This window comes from Acanthochromis polyacanthus, chromosome 15 (assembly GCF_021347895.1).
Source record: "Acanthochromis polyacanthus isolate Apoly-LR-REF ecotype Palm Island chromosome 15, KAUST_Apoly_ChrSc, whole genome shotgun sequence".
NCBI lineage: Eukaryota > Metazoa > Chordata > Actinopteri > Pomacentridae > Acanthochromis > Acanthochromis polyacanthus.
In genome coordinates, this window is record NC_067127.1 from 13,075,127 (window position 1) to 13,097,111 (window position 21,985).

Sequence of the window (21,985 nt, forward strand, 5' to 3'; positions counted from 1 at the left end):
CACCATGATACAGTCTTTATGAAGCTTAATGACCTCCACCAATCACATATGTATAAAGACAAGTGGTAATAAATATAGATACGACTAGCATACCCAGCTGTCTATTTTAATGGCTGCTTTAGTAGCCTGTATCACATGTCTGTGGCTTTGCCAGCAAAATTAGAGCATAATCAATAGTGAGTGTGCTAAATTTATACTACTAATTAATCATTAATTGACTGTCATTACTGCATAACTACCCAAGTTTTGAACAAATCTGTGGCAGTGGACATAAATTAAGAATCAGGCTTCGGTTCGTACTGATATTGATCAGTTAAAAAATTTACTTGATCGGCCAACAGTCTGATCCCTACAGAGAACCCTTCTCCCCATCACGCCTCCTGTAGTATGATTATTGTGCACGGTCACTTTACAACAGTCGAAGCAGAAATGATATATGTGCAGCCCTCTGAGGACTTGCCTCAATTGCTTTGCTCCCAGCTTCAACAAGTGCCAGACGACCTTGATAAAGCAGAGCCTGTGCAAGTGCGTTTAAATAAATACCCAACTCGTCTGTACGGAGGCGTGAGATGTTCCTTTTGAATGTTTAAAAACAGAGAATGGCTACAATATTCCTGCAAAAATAGTGCCATACTTTGCTATACTTGTAGAAATTTCAGTTCATTGGCAATGCAGATGTTGCATTTCATGCTTTGCTATTACCACGGACGCACATACATTTATATACATTTGCATGTTATGACTGTTAGCACTACATAATAGCAGCTGTATATGTATATAAATTAGGTGATCAGTTGCTTGGTGCCAGCGTTCACTGGAAAGCTGCCGATTTTCACTTGTACATGTCTGATATTGGAATGACCATGATGAGTTTGTTTGCTGTTCAGGTTGTTTGAGACTGGCTCCGTAAACCCTTGACATTGCCAGATAATCTGGGCCAAAAAAGAGTTTAGACAAACATCCCAGATCATTTTATTTTACCGATAAGCAGCTGAGAAACAGGTGTGAACAAGCAGAGACATTAAGGGCACCTAGTGGACAGGTGAGGCATTACAAGATTCAGAAACAAAACACAGACACGCAGTGAAATCCTTCTGTTTGTGAGGGAGACAAGAGAAAGCAAAAGGACATAATGTAAGCATCGTCATGACAGAGACAAACAGCAGCTGCAGTGCCTTTGTGTCTTTTTCCTTTTTACAGTAACTTCAACACTTCTGACACTACACACTCCCAAATACATGAGTGATGAGGAAAAAAGAGAAAGTTTTTTTATATTCTCTTGGTCTCACTGGATTTTCTCCATAATTGGTGCTAAACAAATGAAGGAACATGACAGGCAGGGTCCAGTTACGGTTTGTCAGTGCGGCTTTTAAAGCAGCATAAACCGATTTTTCTGGCTAATTGGAGGAACAAGCTGTAAACGCAACGCTGACACACACACTGTATGTTGCAAAGCTGATACAGCAAACAGATGCTTATTTGGACATGCATCAAATATCACAAAACATACTTCTGTCTGCAAATATTGGCTCTCATTTCAACTCTGTTTTGGTTCACGAGATTCTATTTGCCTTCATTTGATGCTGAGCAGGTAGCAAACAGTGGGCTGATGAGAGCAGCGAGGGTGAATAAAAACAGCAGAGTTGCGGTCTAAAATAACCAAAAACGGTGAGTTCAAAGCTTGTTTCGTTTGAAAGAGTGAGGGGAAACTGCACAGCAAATTGAAAAATAGCTAATTGAAAATAATCAGCAAAAATTGCAAAAAGAAAAGAAATGAGAAAGTTATGTCCCAATTGTTTGGAATAATATTACAGTGTAGCTCCTCATGCAGGGATACTGCAGGATATCAGTTTTAAGATTCAGATTACAAGTGACCAAAATAAATACTTTAAATTCAATATCCCTGCAAATTATTCATTTATAGCACCATTTTGTGACACGCATTTCATGAGCTGTGCAAACACCAGAGCTTCAACGATGAAATGAAAGCAAATGTCAGGCCTAAAAATCCTTAAAGTGAGACTTGATACACAGCAAATAGAAGAAATTCTGAATATAAGGAAGCAAATATTCAGGTTAAGTAGGGTGCACTGAGTAAAGGCAAGTTTATATAAAGCACCCAAGTACACAAAAGCTTTTTAATTCTAAGTCTGATCATAAGAAAAGTGCAATTACCCTGGTACTTCACACGGTCTTTAAGAGTTTAAAACAACTGTGATATAGCTCGGCAATTAACTTTCAAACCAACTGCATGGTAAAAATCAAATAATCAAAAATGACGTAACACCTGGAGTGGAGATGTACTTGAACCGGTTACAAATACTGCTTCTGCATTCTGAACAATATGGAGATTATTCAGTCATGCAAGAATAAAGACTGACTAAATGATTTTTTTTTTTTTAAATGTGTGTTCTTTCATCCTACACTGCAACAGCTGGGTTGTTGAGCGCTTTGCTCAAGGACGCTTTGATGGTGGCTGTTACGAGAAGTGAGGGTGCCAATCATGCCTTTTACTCCATCAGCCAGACTGGGGAGTCAAACTTTTGTCCTTGCATCACAGGGCCGTTCTCTACCCTTTGGGAGAAATTGGCTTTAATTAAAAAAATCATTCCTAAGATTTCGTGTATGTGAGCAGATGACTGTGTCTGTCGTTTTTTTTTTTGGTAGTTCGGATATTAAACGTTTAACAGACACACAGACAGCTCAGTTTCTATGACTGCAGTCGGTTTAAGGAATCTAAATATACAGACTTTTAGAACTTAAAGAGGAAAGAAATAAAACTCAAGATCTAGAAATGCTAAAAGAGAACTATTTCATTTCTATGACTCACTGCCAGGTTCACACTTGTGCACAAGGTTTAATATTGAACATATGGTCTGAGTGTGTGAGCTGTTCCAATGTGAAAGTTCCAAACCTGAAATATTCCCCGACTGCTGGACTGACACACTGAGGACCTGGATGAGGTGACAGAAATGTGTGCTGGCAATGTGCTTTTGCATGTAATGAGACTTTGGCGGTGTCTGTTTGACACTGCCTTGTGGCCAGCTGCCCTGACTGGCAGCCAGACTTTCAGCCATGACCTTTGGGAGTCAGTCTCATCACAGAATCTCTCAGACTTGTACACAAAAATCAATAACACACACACACACAGAAAACACCGAGCTAAATCAGATCATTATGTAGCCATTGCTGTAAGAGTCAACTGTTAAGACTCTATTACTGTCCGCTATGCTGCCTGAATGCAGCATCTGTCTCCCTCAGACTGAATTTTAATAGTGTGCGATACCGTCATCTAGTAAATAATAAAAAGTCATAATGCACGATGTGTTCAGCTCTGTATGACAACGTAAATGCTGTGTGCAGGTAAATAAACCATTATGTTTCTGGCTGTTATTGACATGTTAGTGCCTCTTTACTTAATTTAACACACTGAAGAAAATTTTATGTAGCCCATGAGTAAACTCAATGGACTTAGTGGCAGTCAGCCAAAATTTTAAATGAACTCCTGCACCAGCCAAGGCGCATCCAAAAAGTTGATCCCGGAGAAACGTCTCAGTGACTTTCAGTCTCACAATTAGGTCCGAATGGAAATCCATGTGTAACGTATTAATTTATGATTACAAAGCAGTAGAGTTATTCAGGGATTTTCAGTTTTACTCAGTTGACTTGTCATGCAGCAGGAGATGAAGCACCTTTCACAGGCACATACAGTCAATTTAGAGTTGGATGCTGTGAATGATTTATAACTCAGTGCAGTGATAGGGTGCAGTACACAAAGCAGGAACATAAAAAGAATATGAATGTTTGCATATACATATAAATAAGCTACCATTTCCCAGGACAAGAATAAACTATCTCAGTTTTTAGGCCACTGCTGTTTTCATCTACTAAACTTTCAACCTTAAACTTCTCTTTGATCATTAATTAAAGCGACTGTTCTTGCTTTTGACAAACGTGTTTTTAAGTCGAACATCTTCATAGGTTTGTGTCATTGATGTGTCTTATGAGCGGGGCATCATCACGACCTCATGAAAATAACTTGCTGTAAAAGAAGAAAGCACGTATAGTTTGAAAATAACAAGCACATGATTGCAAGAGAGCAGAAATAACGCTGCAGGGCGAGTTTGTTTTAAGAGTTTGCTTTTATGTCTGCGTGTGCTCTGCGATACTCCTGTTGATGAAAAGGTCGGTGGTTTAGAGACTCTTTTTTCCCCCCTCACAGAGTCCTGACAGTGATTGTCAGTGGCTGTTCAGGAGTCTCAGATCAGTTTGAATGAAAATGGTTAGGATTTCAAAGATGTCCAGCTGATGACCCTTGTGGTTCGCTTTAGTTTTAAGTTTGCAAGTATGGATTTTGTGTGCTTCTGTAAAAAGAATTAAGAGACTTCTGTATTTGTTGTGTATATTATTTGTCATCAAAATTCTCTTAAAAAAGGACCTCAACAGGGTGGACCCAATGTAGCGGTCATTGGCTGAAACCCTCGAGAAGCCAGAGTCACAACTAGATGTTCACTGGACCATTTTATAGTATATTATGTCATTTACCTAGACGCAGTTTCAAAAAATACAGTTAAGCTTTTTCCAGTGAAGTTGTGAATTTACCAACGACATATCAACAGTAACTTTTCAAATGATTCAGCTCAGGTATTTTCTGGCCTCTTGATGAATGTAATCCAATATTCATACTTTTTTTTTAGCTGTTTTTTCTTTTCTCTGTCAGTCTGGCTAAATGCTGCAGAAGTTGTTTCTGAACCGAGTTTGTCTACAATTTGGTTTTGAGCAAGACTGCTTCCAGGAGAGCTATAAAAACAACTGGATAGCTTATCACCATAAGGTATAAGGCTGCAAAAAAGCTGCAAATCCAGAAGATAGTTCTTAGAAATTTCATCACTATATAAGGCAACCCCTTCACGTTGTCATTTTATACATCATGTTTGGTAAAAATATTGATTGGCAGACACTTTAAAGCCATCGTAAGAGCCTCTGCATTATGTTCTTGATGTAATGAAATGCAGCTCCACTTTCACCAAAGAAGTGGTAAGACTTGAAGCCTTCTGTCGTGTGTCTGAATCAAAGACTACAGTAATAATAGCAATGTAACTGAGACCTGGTATGAGCATGAATATCAGATCCAGCGGGTTGTCTGTGAACACACTCGGATAAGTTTGACTCCAGGGGACCACAAGTCAGCAGGATAAATGACTTTGGCAAAGAGATTCATTATTTTGCATTCATAATTGACTATTACAGAATGTGTTATTAAACAACACAGAGAAAAACATTCCCATTCTCGCCTACATATGTTTGTCAAGTGAAAGCCATTAATTCTACGCTGAATGTCATTCGTCTCAGTTACTGCTCAGACAGAGTTGTTTGAAATATTCCACTGTGTTTTGGTGGAATTCCAAGAGCCCTGTGTCTGTAAATATTTGTCTTTAAGTAGCCGAGCAACTACATTTCAACACAGATCGATAAATGTCTTACTTTGCCTTTATCCCTCATGGACCCTTTGCCGAGAATGGACATCTTCACTCCCGTCTCCTCTTGTAATCGTTTCATAGAATTTCCCCGCGGTCCCAGCAGCTTCCCTACAAAATTAAACTGTGACACGGGAGAAAAAGAAGGCAGTCAGACACCTTATCAGTAGGACATATGTATGAAGAGGGCAAATGCTGGAAAAAAAAAGATGATTCCTTTTTAAAGACAAATATTTCTGAAGCGGGATGTAAGAGGGAATTCGATCTTTTAGGAGAAAAGGTTAACCGTGAAAGATGCTCGTTGGCCATTTGTCATCTTACTATCAATATAATCTCACATTCCATTCACCATTCATCCTGTGAGAAAAAGTTATAATGCAGCCCGTAATAAATCAATATAATTGTGCGCTCTGTATGTAACATATACAAAGGTGTATGTGACTCATCTACAGTTCAGAATTACATACGTGTCCATTAGGGCTGCACGATTTTGGAAAAAAACCTAATTGCGATTTTTCTGACCAAAATTGCGATTGCGGTTCGATTTGCGATTTTTTTGATTTTCTACTTTCAAATGCATAAAACTGCAAATTACGATTGAAAAAAGACAAGCTGACACATAAAAACAATGCACAAATAATCTACAGCAGTGGTCGGCAACTGGCGGTCCGCGGGCCAAAACTGGCCCGTCAGGAATAATATCTGGTCCACCAGATGATTTTGAAAATTTGATTTGGCACGGAGCCAAGCCAGTCCGTCACCACAACAGGAAACTCGCGTGGTCGGCTGCTGCCGGGCATTTCCGCGTTTGCGCTACTGGTCGGACACGGTTGCACCAGCCAGATTTCACTGAGCAACAGTGTGTGCAAAACATGTGTGTCTCGGCAATCACTACATCTGTGATCAGAATTGAGACGTGTCCCCCAAGCAGCGGCGATCAGCTGTAGAGGCTCCGCTGCTCGCGGTACACACACACACACACACACACACACACACACACACACACACACACAAGACTCACCAATAGCCAAGTGGAGCCTATGACCAAAACATTGCATCATACTGCTGTCGGTGGTGATTCCTCAAGTGTTGGTACAAATTAGACGTGTTTCCTCTGGATCTGGCTACTGCAGGACGACATATTTTGCATTTGGCTCGCTTTTGCTCCACATCGTTTTTCTCAAACCCAAAGTAAGTCCAAACAACTGAAATAGAGTTCTTTTTAGATACCAACTGCTCCGCACCCTGTTCTGTTACTGAAGACGTTCCTTCAGCCATTTTTACGCCGTTAATGTGTCACAATGAAAACTTTATGCTCTCACGGCATCGCAAAGTACACATGCGGGTTTGTTGTTAGCTACTGGCTAAAGCTAAAGCTCCATCCTATCCATGTATCTCATTGGCATTTGGGGTCATTCATGTCATGTTCAAGGGTGGGGGGAAAAAAAAAGAAAGAAAATGGACTCAAACCAATAACATTCCTGAGACTGTTCCAGAGGTCAGTGCTGAGATAAAGTCAGAAATAATGAGTTTCTTCCCAGTGGGAAATTAAGTAATACTATCCAGATGACAAACTATCAGATTCAAGCCTCGGGGCTATGACTATCATTTCCCTCTCACTGTGCACCAGCTAGTGTTCACACTGAGAAAAGTAGCTGTGGGTTGTAGCAGGCTTAACACTGCTGAGATTAGTGGTGATTAATCCGAGAGGTGAAGCTCGTAACACAACTGTCGTCAAACGGGTGGGTTCTGATGAAAACAGGAGCAGACAATGAGAAGAAAAACAAGCCGTCATTGTCTTGAAAACTGCTTATACCACCTCACTGTGATAAACGTTTCGACTTTCAAACGTTCGGATGAGGACCACCTCCAGAGCTGAACAGGTGGACCGCCGCCCACCACACCACACTCTGGCCAACCCTAAAATGATATTAACCTCTTCACAAAGCAGCCGCTCCCACTGTGGCTGAGCGGCTAATAACTTCCCTGCCAGCTGTGTGTGGCTGCTGCAACTCAACTCCAATAACTGCGCATTCAGCTTATTTCACCGACATCATTAACATCACGAGTGGATGCAACAACCAGGAGAGGGAGGCACCGGGGGGGGCAGATGAAACTCAAAAAAAAAAATAAAAAAATCCCTATACTGTCCTTGCACGTCCTCTGATCTGAATGATTAAGGCACCTTTGTGGATGCCTTTCTTCGCAGTAGTTGCTTTGACAGGACTATCCTATAGCTGGCAGGGAGCTCGAGAGCAGATGGTGGTTGCGGCTACATCGGGAACGCGCTCGCTGGGCGGTAGAAGAAGAGTGGCCTGTTTTCATTAAGCTAATGAATGTCTGGAGCCACTCTGCTGCTCCATGGTGAGCAATTTGAGCTTCAGAAAGGGGTACGGTTCAGTGTTAAATGAGGTTTGAAATGATGCTATGTACCCCCTACAGTCTCAAACCCTGATAACTATGCAGATATTAGAAGGAAGGAGTGTTGTGAATGCAACGATTATGTGCAAAGACAGCTCAGACATTGAACAAATACTCAATGATGGAATGAGTAAAGTGATCTACTTACATCTACATGGAAAGCTTTCATGGAGAATTAATTCAAATATTATACAAAAAGTTATATTTAAAGTCTCTTTTCTGTACCTTACAAGTCAGGGACAGGAAAAGGTTAAGTCGAATCACTTTAATGCGAATCTACAAGCTTGACAATGCAGCTGAGCACAGCACTTTTCACAAAGACGTCAGTGAATGAGGTCTGTTTCTTACGTAGTTGTTCTTTTCAACAAGATTACAATGACTTTATAAATAATCCGCAGAGGCCTTCAGAGTTCAGTGCACTGCAACTTCACAAAACTAATTACAAGCAGACAGAGCGCAAGCAAACTGAGAAGCACATTCAACACAACGCAAATCTAAAGATAATCAAATACAGGAGACACAAGCAAACATACATGTTTCCCTTACAATGTTCTGTTTTGTCGAGTAGCATTTGTGTATTTACAGCAGGTTTCATTATGTTGCAAATGTGCTGTCAAACTGATGAATGTGCCTCTCAATGTTCTTATGTTTTATCTAGTAGCATGAATCTTCTTAAAGAGGAACGCCACCAATTGTGCACATCAAAATCTGTTCATGGGTCTTTTTGAGTGCGGCTGCATATACGAAGACAGTTCTCATTTTTGTGGCTTCAGAGGGAGCTGTGTGAAGCCTGACAAGTTGCCTCTAGTGATGTCACTGTCCTTTAAAACTGTCCGTCATTGAGTCTGACAACGCTATAGGAGTGCAATGCTAAACTGGCAGAGCTGCAGAAGGTTGAGCTCTTATAGTCACTATAGACAGACCTGCTTTGAAAAAGGATGCGCCTGTCAAGTACAGGTAGGATGTGATGTCCTTGTATGTTGTTTTGTTCAGCTCAGAGACCTTCTTTGGAGCTTCTGTCCTGACTATATTCATAAAGGTGCACAAGTTCATTAAAGTTTATCTTTAACTTTCTGAACCCCAAAACCTGCCACTGGGTTTTTAAAAAAGAAAGTCACCAAAAGACACCATTTGCTGAAGCCAGAAATCGTAAAAACAGAAAGAATCATTGAGTTTTCAACTTTCCAGTGGCCCTTGAATTAGTCATATTTGCGGAAAAACAACTAAATCCTAGCCTAAAACTGTGATTATTCATCAAAGTCACTTTATTCTGAATGTCCCATTTAAAAATTCACCAAAAATGAAGTGCTTTCACTAACCAGATTGTGTTAAAAAAAAAAAAAAAAATTCTGCCAAGCCATCAATGACTCAGCTGTGACCAACAGTCAAGTGGCAAAAATCTAGAGGACTGAACTAGAATGAACTGTAGGCTGTGTCTATACAGAGCAGATGTACAATACCAGTCAAGTCTGGACACACCTTGTCATTCAATGCCTTTTATTTATTTGGATTATTTTCTACATTGGAGATTAATGCTGAAGATTAACATATTTTTACAGCATAATTCCATATGTATTATTTTATAGTTTTGATGTTTTGGGTGTTAATCTACGATGTATAAAATAATTTAATAAAAGCCATTGAATGGGAAGGTGTGTCCATATTTTGACTGGCAGTATAGGAGACAAGTATGGAAGCAAATTAAAAACGGAAACATCTAAATACACTATGTCAAGTCACCAATATTTTTTCCAGTATTGTCAAAACTGGTGGGCACTTGTTAAAATAAATGAACCCTGAACTATATAAAATCCCTCTTTTTTGCAGATTTTGTAAAACAAGCACTAAAAATCAAACTTTATTTTCTTTTCGTTTTTATGATTTATGCCACTCTGCCTTTGGTAAACTGAGCAAAACACATTATTGAGTCTGTTCTGTTTCCATAGAGGTGCGAAACTTTATGTTGCAGTAAAAACCAAGCAGACCGTAAACAAAATGTGACAGGAGCAAATAACAACTCGAAACTCTAAGGTTCAAAGGATTAATACTGAGGATGCTAGTGTTTGACATCCCTCTTCTTGAGGAGAAAGTGACCGAGAGTCACAGATAAAGAAAAAAAATTGTGTTTGATGGCCTTGTTCACAAATGGTTACCCAACACTGGATTCCATGTCACCATGAAGACATAATTCAGGGTATACACAACAAGAGGAATGGATCGTTACATATGCATATTATTACAACATAAATGTTACAGTATAACAAAATGCTGGCCCTTTTATCGCGCTTGAAACTGCACAGCAGCTCGTTTTAGAGGCTTAATGGTGAAAAATGTCGAAGCACAGTGACTAATCCTTTTACAAGCGGTTTTGCACCTGTAATCCACCTCCCCGAGCATGAAATTGTTAATATTCATATGGAGTTTGTTGAGTGCGGTACTAGTATGTAAAACAATATACCCACTGCTGTCTAACAGAGGGCGTATTTTTTCGGTTAAACACGATGGCCGGCTGCAGCTTTTCATCTTTATTCCACACTGTATCATGTCAAAAATGTTCTCGACAAGGCTGAGATTTTTGTGAACACAAAACAGAATCCTGACTGCATGTCAGAGCAGAAAAAAAGATTTTCTTTCCCTAAACACTCAAAATAATAACACTTTGAAAAATATATTACGCTTTCATGGCCGTGTTTTTCATGCTGCTAAATTCAAAATAATGAAAGTCATTAGATGAGAAAACTTCAACAAAAAAGCAAACATCAAAGGAAGCACCCACAAATATATATATATATATATATATATATATATACACACACACACATATATAAATATGAAATAAATAATGAACAAGAATCATAGCCACCTCAGGGTGACTTTATGTGCCAAACTAGCATGACTCCATACTTCAGTGTAAGGTCAGTTCCATGGAAAGCATGAAAATATTGACTCTTTTCAACTTGTCAGGGAACAGTGCTGTTGCATATTTAATAACAAAACAACTTTTCAGCTTTCAGGCTGGAAAATGCGCTGCTCTTTTATGGGGTACACTGGGGCCAGTCAAAATCTGCAGTTGTCCTGAGGCACTTACTGCCAGGTTAGTGAGCTGTGCTATTGGGGAAGTCCAGGTCCTGTCTGATAGGAGGATTAAAGCCTCAGGTAGAGGTTTATGCTTTAATGACAGCTCGGGATGACTGGGCTGTGAGCGTGTCGGAGAAGCGTGTCCTATCAGCTCCACAGACATTAAAGAAAGCAGATGAGTGGTTGTTTGGGGTGTGTGTGACAAGGGGGAGGAATTACTGTTCACCTGGTGAGCGTTTCAGAAAGGCATTCAAATCTTCTGAGTGTCTGAGGAGAGGCTGTCTGTCAACGTAATCAGTCGCACCAGATATTAAAGCACTCTGATGTTGTCTGTCGACTATTTACAGTCAAACCAGCACAAATCCAAAAATACGGGGGATAATTGTGCATTCATTTGCACAAGGTGACCGAGCTGTCGTATCAACAAAAACCTTCATCACTTAGAAGAATGTACACCCTGCGTTGGAAACAAAACAAATGCTCCTGATTCTTGCAAAATTCCAACAGGTGACTAACAACCCGAGCCGATACCTGCGCTGTCACAGTGATGCAAAGCTACAAAAGCTGTTTAAGACAGGCTGTGTTTTAGCTGTCAGAGCAGCAGCTACATAGTTTACCTGTTAAAATAAACACAAATCTGTTCAATTTGAGCTCCCTTGCCGCAAGTCTTTAACAAGCTACAGGCTTTAAAAAAAAAGAGAAGCTGTTTTTCTCCCTAGGACCTCTTCTACTTTTTCAACAAACTGAGAGGCAGAGATTTAGAAATGCTGCTCAAAATGCAACAAAAGCGAGGCGGCAGCAGGGTGGCTCAGTGTTAAACTATCTCCTAATGGCTTTGAACCCCTGCCAGAGTCGAGGCCACTCTGTGTGGAGTTTGCACGTTCTCCCCATGCTTGTGCATGTTTACTTCAGTTTTCCCTGCTATTGAAAACATAGTTAATTCTCCAAAGTGCCCTTGACCGAGGCACTGGTTTAGAGTTGGTCCCCAGGCAGCAAATGGTGGTTGCCCACTGCTCCTAACATTTAGGGTGGCTTTAAGGCAGGGAACAAATTCCTCTATGAGGCTCACAACAAACTAGCACAGTGAGTACTGTTCTCTATTTTGCATTATGCGTACATTGCATGTAAATATTCCTGCAATACCATTACAGTAGTTTATAATGAATGTATCTTTCACAGTTTGTATGCATAGTGATACCAAAGCACCAGATGACCAATCAATCAATCAATCCATCAACCAATGATCGTTCTATCTAATATTTGAAAACAAAAAGAGGCATTAATGGGTTCTTTTGGCCATGTCGGAGAACATACTGATTTTGCTATGGCTTAACAAATAGTTGCCTGGCTACCTCCTGCAGCTGAAGCAACATTAGCATTAATGTGAGGCCACGTTTTTGTTTTTTTTCCACCTAATGAATCCGAGTCCAATAGTCTCAGTTTTGCTTTAGTTTGGTCTCCATTAAATCAGGCTCTTGAGCTGCTAATTGCCTCACTGTGTTCGCCAGCTAGATGCTAGCTTTGTCTCCCGTTTGGTAAGAGCCTTCTAGGATAGAGTGGGTTTATTAAAAGTCATATTTTGCTAAAACGGCTGCCTGATGAAATAAACAAGACTGATGTGAGAAGCAAAACAAAAGTGGGGTTCGAAAAGCAAAACAATAAGCTGAAAGATGATGAAATGCTCCGTAGTGCCGAGAGGAGCAGCATTCATGTCATAATTCTCTCATCAATATGCGCGTTAACATCACATGCAGTCATTAAATCCATTCTTGTTGATTAGAGCCAGTTTGTTTTGTTTTTTTCTTATGTTTTGCTTGCTTATTTCTGTAGACTCCCTACAGATTACTTGTGCATTTGCTCGTGATGCATATGGAGCCTTTTGGGCCGTTTCTGTCATCTCACCTGCGCAATTTCTGCTTTAGTTGTTATGCTTCTGCTGTTTTGTTTTACTGTGCAAATAAATAAATGAATAAGCAAACCATTCTGCAGGTTTTCCTGTAGCTTTCTCAATATTAGTTACAATTTGCTTTAACTTTCTCCAGCTATGAGCGGCTCCTCCATCACTATAGTGTCCATCCACAGTACATTTAATATATTACTGAAATTTGCGTTGGATGCTGAAACAAAATGTGACTTTATTTTGTGACATTTCTGAAGTGAATGCACTATATACGGAACAGCATGTCAGAATTTGTATTTAGGAAGGAGCTGTGGCACAGTATGAGTGATAAAGCTCTGAACATGAGGAACCATTTTATCTTTATTATATCTCACAAGCAGCATTGTGACAGACAGAAAGTCAGCACACAAACATTGACTCAGTGGGATCCCAAAGTGGAACCGAGATGCTATCACACAAGTGCTTAATTTTAATTCACACTCTGCAGTCCCTCTACTGTATTCAGCACTTATCTAAGCAAAACACCTTTCCACATGATAGGCCTTTCTTTGGGACATTGACATCTCTGCGCACACAAAAATGGGATTTCTGTATGGGCAGAGCTGCAGCAGCAGCACTATTTAAAGGTCACAATAACCCAAGACTGATAAGCTCAGAATTGTGGCATCCACAAGGACAAAATACAATTTAATCTGTTGTGGGCTTTGCATGTACCTGCAGAGGTAAAGCTAAAACCCAATCGTTTAAAAACTGCTTAAAGTGTAAATGTGATAAGAACAGAAACATGGCCATTTTGTTTTCAACCCTATCAAATGTATTCTAATTAAAAATACAAAAGCAATTTCCTAATATTTCAGCGTCATAGTCGATAGCCAGTGCTGGACGAGCAGACAGTCAGCCACAGAAAATCCATTCCATGTCCCAAGGTTATGAGATGCTAATCAAGCTGTCTCATTAAACAGCAGAGGATAAATTCTAGTTAAGTGATAATGAAAATGACTGCGCTGATTACCTTAATCATTTTTTGCCGAGTAAATAGTAATCTCAGAGAATCATTTCTAGACTTTCATAAGTGCCCCGTGTGAGAACCATTTGTTTGCATGCCAAAACACGACAGGTACAGATGTTTGCCCTGTTCTCTCCATTTACCGAAATCAACCCCGTTTCAAGGTTTCCTCGCTTTTTTTGGAGATTAAAAATAGAAGGCATCAACCTAATGCAGATTTCACAGAGAGCGGCACACAAAATGCATAAGTGATCCCCTGTGAATGATGTGTACACCTGAGGCGAGTCTGCGACAATAAGAATCATCTAAATAGATGGGCGGTGTGGAGGCCAAATACCAGTATCTCACACACCTTCCTGCATAGTGTCATAAAAATATAGTAGTTACATTTATATGGAAACAGACAGTGGTGGAAAAATATTTACATGTACTTTATTTGATTACTCTCTTTGGACTTCTCCTAATATTGTACATTTACTTCTCCTACATTAAAGTAGCAACAGAGCCAAAACATTATTTTCACCCACAAATAAAGGGCATCATGTCAAGGTCTGGGGGTATATTACGTGGCAAGTTCTTGTAGTTAGTGTGTTGAATGTTGGTAAAACGGGGTTATAGCATCTCCAAAATAACAAGACGTGTGGGATGCTCCTGGTCAGCTGGGATCAATATCTACCAACCGTGGTCAGAGGAGGGACAAACCATGAAACAGCAACAGGTTGCTGCTGCCGAGCAAGTCCGAGCTGCTCATCTCACAACTGCAGGATGTAATGTTTTGGCGCCAGATGCCACAGGGCACCTTTGACGTCTTGTAGAGTTCATGCCTCTGCTGTCAGAGCTGGCCTGGCAGCATGCAGTGGGCGATATTAGGCAAGGGCAATCATAACACTTGAGTGAATTAGTGTAGTTTATCAGTTTACAGAATGTGCCACATAGATTAAATAAATAACCAGCAGTATCTAAAGTGGTTCAAATGAGCGCCACCTTCACCAGCTGCAGCATTTAAGTACATCTTAGCCCACAGATTAACATGTGATAAATAATAACTGAGCAACAGGATAATATACTACATACTTTTAATAGGACATTTTGTTGAAACTATCATACATTCACTAAAGCAAGTTTCATTTTATCATGTGCTATTATGACTTTTGCTGAAATTAAGGACTTTAATATTCCGTTCTCAGCTGCTGACTATGCTATACAAGAAAATGGGGAAAGCATGAATCTAATTTTTGTGCAAAAATGCCCCTTGGTCAGCATCCCAGCAAGTAAGCAACAATGAATTGCAGATGCTTAAAATGAATTTAGTATTGATAAGAAAGGCTGATGTGAAGTTTGAAGAGGATTACAGATTTTTTTTGTAACTGATCAAAATATTTGCCCTTTAAACAGTATGCTGAGGCGGTTGGTCAGGGTTGACTGTTTTCTCCTGTTAGCAGCAGCACTTTCAGTCTATTCTCCATTTAAAAATGTGTAATCCACCGAAACCCTCCGTTACTGCTGAATCTACAACTGCATTAAACCGTGTGTCACTGGCAGCCCTTGCTCACAGGCCATAAATTAGTATTTGTTTTTAGCTTTGTATGCAATGCATGCTCTGTCCCAGCTAAATAAACTTTAAATTATATTGCTGTAATGTGCTGTGTTGGCACATTGTCTGGTGGCATTTTCTCTCTTTCTGTATTTTAAATGTAGCCCAGTGGTTCTGCATCCACAAGCATGCATATTGTGTGAGGTTTGCTTTTGTATTTTGAGCCATTGTTATACACTTGATTAACCCCTGCAGTATCTCAGCAATTAGATATTCATGAGCCTGGGGTTTGCTTTGATATCATCATCACAGTATGGAAACAAGGAAACCTCATAGCATCAGAGAACAGAACGACACAGGCCTGTTCCTAAGTAGAAAATTTAACTTACTAAAATGGAATTCAACAACACTAATCAGGGCTCAAATTGATATTAACACCTGTGCTTTTCCTGCTCTGACATGTCGAAATGTCCACAGCGAGAACAACCTGCTGTATGTGTCCGTCAATATGTCATATAGAGCGATTTCATCAGCACTGGCTGTCTCACTGACATTAATCTTCCACGTGTGACTTCAAATCTGAAACCATGCAGCAGAATTCTCCCAAGCAATAATTTAATTACTTTGCATTTAATTTTTCTTCAGCAAGGCGGCAGCTGTAAGCTTGACCAAGCACTATTAGATTACTGAAATAAGAAAATATAAATTTATGACACTGTTTTTGCTCTGCCAACAGTGACTGGACATTATTAATGGATGACAAAAAAATAATGACTGCCACCGTTAAGGAAATAAAACCAAGAAGTTTGAGCCTTTTGGCAGCATGGCTAGATGTCATTGGAAAAAAGAAAAAAAAACAAACCATATGCATTGATCAGTGGAAACTGACAAGTAATTATATCTGTGTAGCCATTATGTACAAACATTCTTCATAGCAGTCCAGCATTAATATTGTTCTATTGCAGCAACAAATGTGTTATTAGAAAAACATTAAAGAAAATGAGCATAATTTATTAATCCATCGAGCAATTTTTTTCCCCCGCAGTAGTATTAGTTTCACGTAGGTTTATAAAAAAGTATGTGAGACGGCAAACATCCCACTTGTGGATGTATAACTGCACAAACCATAAAATTTAAAAAAGCCTATAATAAATCAGTTCAATTAAAAGAAATGGCAAATTCATACATTTATATAGGACAACTATATTACGGTAACTGTCCAGATGCACATTTTAATTTTTTTTAACTGATCAAAAATATTACCCAACAATCCATGCAAAAAAAAAAAATCACACTGGACTGATTTGGAAAACAGATGTTAACATTTTTGTCAAGGTAACTAATACGTTAAATTAGGCACAGTTCTAAATCTGTTCTGGGCTTTGTGAGGTATTTGCTGTCTTCTCCATCTAACTCGAGTCTCCAAGCTCTGCTTTACTTCCTTTATCGTTTTTCTGATCCTCTTTGTGGGCCGTGTGCTTGATCAAAGAGTTGCTTCATATGGCTAATTATCATTAACTGAAAGTGCCGTGTTACCAAGATGTTCAAGATAGTGACACTGCAGTCTTGTGGGGTGCTGACTGTGCAATTAGGTCACAGAAGCTGTTGTTGGACAACTGCTCCATCCCTCTGGACTGCAGTTTTGCTTACTTTGCAGAGCTGGCACTATTCCATTCGTTTTATAGAACCAGGATTTTCAGCTTCTGTACTTGTACCTTTTTCTTCATAATGCTGAAAACATTTTTATATTTCGGTGATGCACTTCAGTGATTTTCAGGTTTTCTTGACTCCAAGCTCTGCTGGTTTTCATTAACTATCTAATCAACAAAACAGACTCACACTTGGGAAACCGAGTGAACGCAATTAACCAGCAGGTACAGTAAAAAACAAGCCATCTGCTATCTATGAAAAAGCCTTTCCATTTCTGATTTGTAGTCTCTGGGAAGAAAATAGATGTTTCACAGAATCAGTATGTTTGACATCATGATAGAGACACAATATTAGCTTTTAGCTTGAGCCTTAATTTTGGAACTGAAGAATGTCTATACTGTGTTTGTATATTTCACATTTATCCAGACGCTAACACACATATAAGAATATGAACTAACCCTATTTTTCAAACTCCCCAACAATGGAAAGCTATCATTCAGAGTTAGGCAATGCTTTTAAATGAAAAATGGTGCAACGTATACACAGTAAATGGGGCAGAAACAGAGGTAGAGGAATACATCTGAGCTATTGTGTGGATTCTTTTCCCAAGAAACGGGCTCAATTGGCATTTTTTATCGATTTGAAATCAATTTAATAGAGTGAAGTGTTCCTGAACAAGGCTTAATTACTTTCTCAACACTGACCCGAGGAAGAAACAGCAAATTGATTTCTATGACGTTCCTGTGAGGCTCTCTGGACTAAAGCTCGGGCTCTGCACCTGAGCCGTAGTGTTCCTCTGCCCTCCTGACATCCCCCAGTCTCTACTCTTTCTCTCATAACACACACAAAATCAGAAAAGTATACTGAGAATACCAATGGTGGCTAACTGTAGCGCAAACTGCACAGCATCGTTTCAAAAATGGCTATGGGATGATGAAACATGATGCTGGGGCAACACCTAGCACAGAAGGGTACTAGGCCTGAGAGTCTGCACCAGAAAGATTGAAATAACAGTGTTTTGATGACCTGTTACTGCATATCAAATTAATAAAGGATTCACTGGACCTTAAAATTGATTGCTGTTCATGGATGCCAAGTACTCTAACGTATGTCATAATTGTCATTAAACTACCATGTAATTGACAACAGCTGAGAAGAGGCGAGTATCAGTTAAAGGATACATAATTTATGGGATTCTACTGGCAGAAATGGAATGTAATGTTCATAATTACATTTTTATTACTGTATATTCACCTGAAAATATGAATCACTGTATTTTTGTGACCGTAGAACGAGCCCTTCAGATCAACAGAGGAAGTGAGTCTTCGCTCACTGAGGCAGCCAAACACTGGCTCTAGAGAGGCCTTTTGTATTTTTTGCTATCATTTTCTGTAGAGGCCACTCTCGGTTCTCCTAAACACTTTGAAGGGGAATGTGAGGCAAGAGAAAGCAAAGTGGCTGCAATCTACAACCTCACTGCTAGATGCCACTAAACCCTACACACTGTGCTCTTTGAACTATCTAAGAAATCCCTCCTATGAATCTCAGAATTAATAAGACATACATTTAAATAAGATTTTAAAGGTTCTGACGAAAAAAAACAACTCAAACATAACAAGCTACATGGATCAGTTAGCAATTTAAATTTTCATACTAACTTTGGTGTCACCTTGATCAGTCACCTTAAATCACATGTAAATCTAATGAGTGATGACATAGTAACAAAATGACAGATGGACACATATGTTACATGACAGACAAAAAAAAAATGTGAATAGAACAGAAAAAATAGGCTATTTTATCAACAGAAATGTGTAGATTAGAAACATTCATGCTTGTTGCATGAATGTGTGAATACAAGGTGTTTGACTGCAGTGGCAGTGAAGCTTTTGGTTCTCCTCAAGCTGCTGTGTGTTGTAGCTGCCTGGAGGAGCAGCCTCATTAGGCTGCATTTCAGACTTTGTCAGTACTGACATTGCATAACTCAGAATAGCGAGCGCTGTGTCATACAGTGATTTATGGTCACTGTTCTTCACTGTACCCTTGGGTGCTTTAGTCCGTGGAAAACGCCGGGTTTTGATGACTACATCAAAATAAACAGACACTATCCGGTGACTTTCTATTAACTAGTTTGAGCCTCTGTGGTGTTTTCAGAGCAGAAAGCATTTGTGAGCAGGTACAGTGCATCAGGATGCTCCATCCCCCGACTGACAACTAAAATTACTGAAACAATATCACACAGAAACAAGCTCAGTGTTTTTCAAATGGAGCCTTGATTCACTTCCACATTGCCTTGCGGTTTAACTTTTATGTTCATTTGAAAAATGCTGCCAATTTCCATTACTGGCCACTATGTTTAAATATATAAACACATAAAATAAAATGGACTATTCAAAGAGGTGCAGTGGGTTTTTTTATCGTGAGATGTGGTTGCTGTATCTCTTACCTTTGGATACTGTTGGATGGGAATGAGAACTCTTTCGGAGAGCTTGATATTTTTATTGCTGATTATATCTAGGTATTTCTTTGTGTCGCCATCTTTTCTCAATTCATCACCGTCATACTTTTCAATCTCTGCAGAAAAACAGAATAAGAAAGAGATGAGAGGATAATCAGCTTCTTATGCAACTCAAAAAAAGCATCAGTCAACCTCTTGAATTCTGCTTTGGAGCCAACTGCAGCAAGATACCCACACAGAGTAATGTTGGGCTGGGGGCATGCTAGGAGAAATTTAACAATGCATTGCATCACACAGTGAATATTCTGCTGACTGTTTTGTGTCTCAGCTGTAAATATGCTCACATTGCACACTTAATGATATGAGATTATCCCCGCTGACTCCTGATACGTCCTTTTACATCAGGCCCTGTAATCTCATGATCCAGTAATTCCAATCAAAACAACAACAGAGGCAAGCAGTCACAGTCGGCTCGCTCCGTGCCTCACTTCACTACAAACCGAGCTCTCATGGGCTGTCAGCACTCTCTGATCCCCACGCTGCACAGGCAGATGTCGGATTAAACACTTAAAACGATAATATCGGGTGAAAGTCATTTGGGGCAGTTAAGATGGGATCTGTGGGCTCTCATATTAAGATCACATTTGCAGATCATTGGTTCCGATCAAACTGTAGTATTTCTCCTTATAATTTGCAGGATGGGAAAATCTTGTGCAAATTGGCCCAATAGCCATCTTGTGTGTCCCCACTCCCCAGCCTTATTTCAAAGAGATGAGGGATGAGATATTAGCTGTCCAGTTAAGCATATTGTATGAGCTTGACAGAAACGGTCCCTGAACTCCCAGAACAATTCTACTTTTCAACCGTGGTTATTTTTCTTTACACAAGAGCAAAAGCACTGACAGTACCTTAAAGACTGGATAAAAAGCCATGTGTTATTCACCTCTATCAATAGTTTTCTGAAATTATCAGTACATGACACATTTGCTAGACAATAACTGATAGCCTTGCTGGAAGTCAAGAGTTTAGCTGAGAGACAAACGAAAAAAAGAAGAAGCTCTGACTAATTACATGTTTCACTACGGATATGTAATTCTTAAATTTGAATAATGCATTTATCTCATGTTATAATTGGAGTAACCATGCAATGAAGGAAGGAAGTTGACTACAGAGGGAAATATGTCTTCATAAGGAGCGGAATCCACCCTGAAATCCATCTTTAATGTCTCAGAATTTGACCTCCTGGATATCCATGGCCCCAGTTCAATGATCTCAGGCAATCCCAATATTCACTCATTACAGCTTCTAGTAGTCAGTGGATTATGTTTTAAGGAGTTGAGCTTCACATTTTTATGAATTAAGGTCGCTTATCTTTTTATTCCCATGTCTGAAAAACCACAAAGACCAAACTCTGTTTGAAATGAAGCAATTTCTTCCAGCGCTCCGATTCTTCCTGATTGTCCGACGAAGATCCTTTAAATTGGATCCTGCTGTCTCTGCTTTATTTATTTATTTATTTTTAAATTCTGACACTCACAACAGCTGCAAAACCAATCTCGAAAATGGGAGTTCATGCAAATGAGTGCAAAAAATGTTGCTCAGATGATAATATGTCAGTCATTGCCGGATAGATGAGCCTAAATTTAACTTTTACAGAAGCGAGAGTTTTTACTTTTCAGTCGGTCTTTCTGGAGTCACTGAAAGCCTTTAGGTTCATATCAGAAACATGCATGAGGTTCAGATATTGCCTGGTGAGGCTGTTTTAGAAAAGACTGCATCATGTAAACCCAGTGAACCGGCTAATGCTCACCCAGACCACTATCGCCTGCCACCGAGAATAGACTGCCAAGACTTCTTGTTGAAATCACAGGTAAACAGACTGAAAGACCCCTCCAACCTTTTATTCCCATCAACGCAGCTGATTCACATCTCCTTCTGTGACACTTTACACAAGACAAGTGTCCCCAGATAGCAGGAGCCTACAAAACGTGCCTTTTAAAAATAGCATTTTGCCTGAGGAGATAAATCAAGCACAACCTGTGGTGTGCAAACACACCCATATTTTGAACCAGCACTGCTCACATAAAGCAGACAGGTAGCTACTGTAGACTGACGAGCTGAAAATATAAACATAAGAATTTAAATAAGGAGGAGTTTTGAGTTACAGTAGCTGTAGGGCTCTGGGGATGTCAAAGTAGGTCAGTCTGTCCACCTCTTTGGTCCAGACAGAAATATGGTAGCAAATATTGAAACCATTTCCGTTAATATGTGTAATCTCTTAATTTCATCCGTCATCATCATCTGCAAAACTACTGGCCTGCCCATCAGCTCCAGGTGCTTTTTAGCAAATGCTGGTGTTAAACAGACATTTATGGTACAATAAATAGTAGACAACCAACAACAACAACAACAACAACAAAAACAAAGCCCAACAACTTTAATTGGCAAATAGTTGGTGATT

At 39.6% G+C, this 21,985-nt stretch overlaps 1 protein-coding gene across 5 annotated transcripts in view; it reads right to left on the reverse strand.

Moving 5' to 3' along the window:
- khdrbs2 (KH domain containing, RNA binding, signal transduction associated 2) overlaps nt 1-21,985 on the reverse strand; it is a 78,253-nt gene that overhangs the window by 45,861 nt on the left and 10,407 nt on the right. For all 5 annotated transcript variants that reach the window (XR_007947241.1, XR_007947240.1, XR_007947239.1 and 2 more), the window contains exons 2-3: nt 19,513-19,640; nt 5,485-5,601 (exon numbers count right to left, since the gene is read on the reverse strand). Coding sequence is in view for 1 of the 5 variants with exons in the window: in XM_022202708.2 (XP_022058400.2) it covers nt 5,485-5,601; nt 19,513-19,640 (245 nt within the window). In the remaining 4 variants the exon portion in view is untranslated. The remainder of the gene's footprint in view (nt 1-5,484; nt 5,602-19,512; nt 19,641-21,985) is intronic.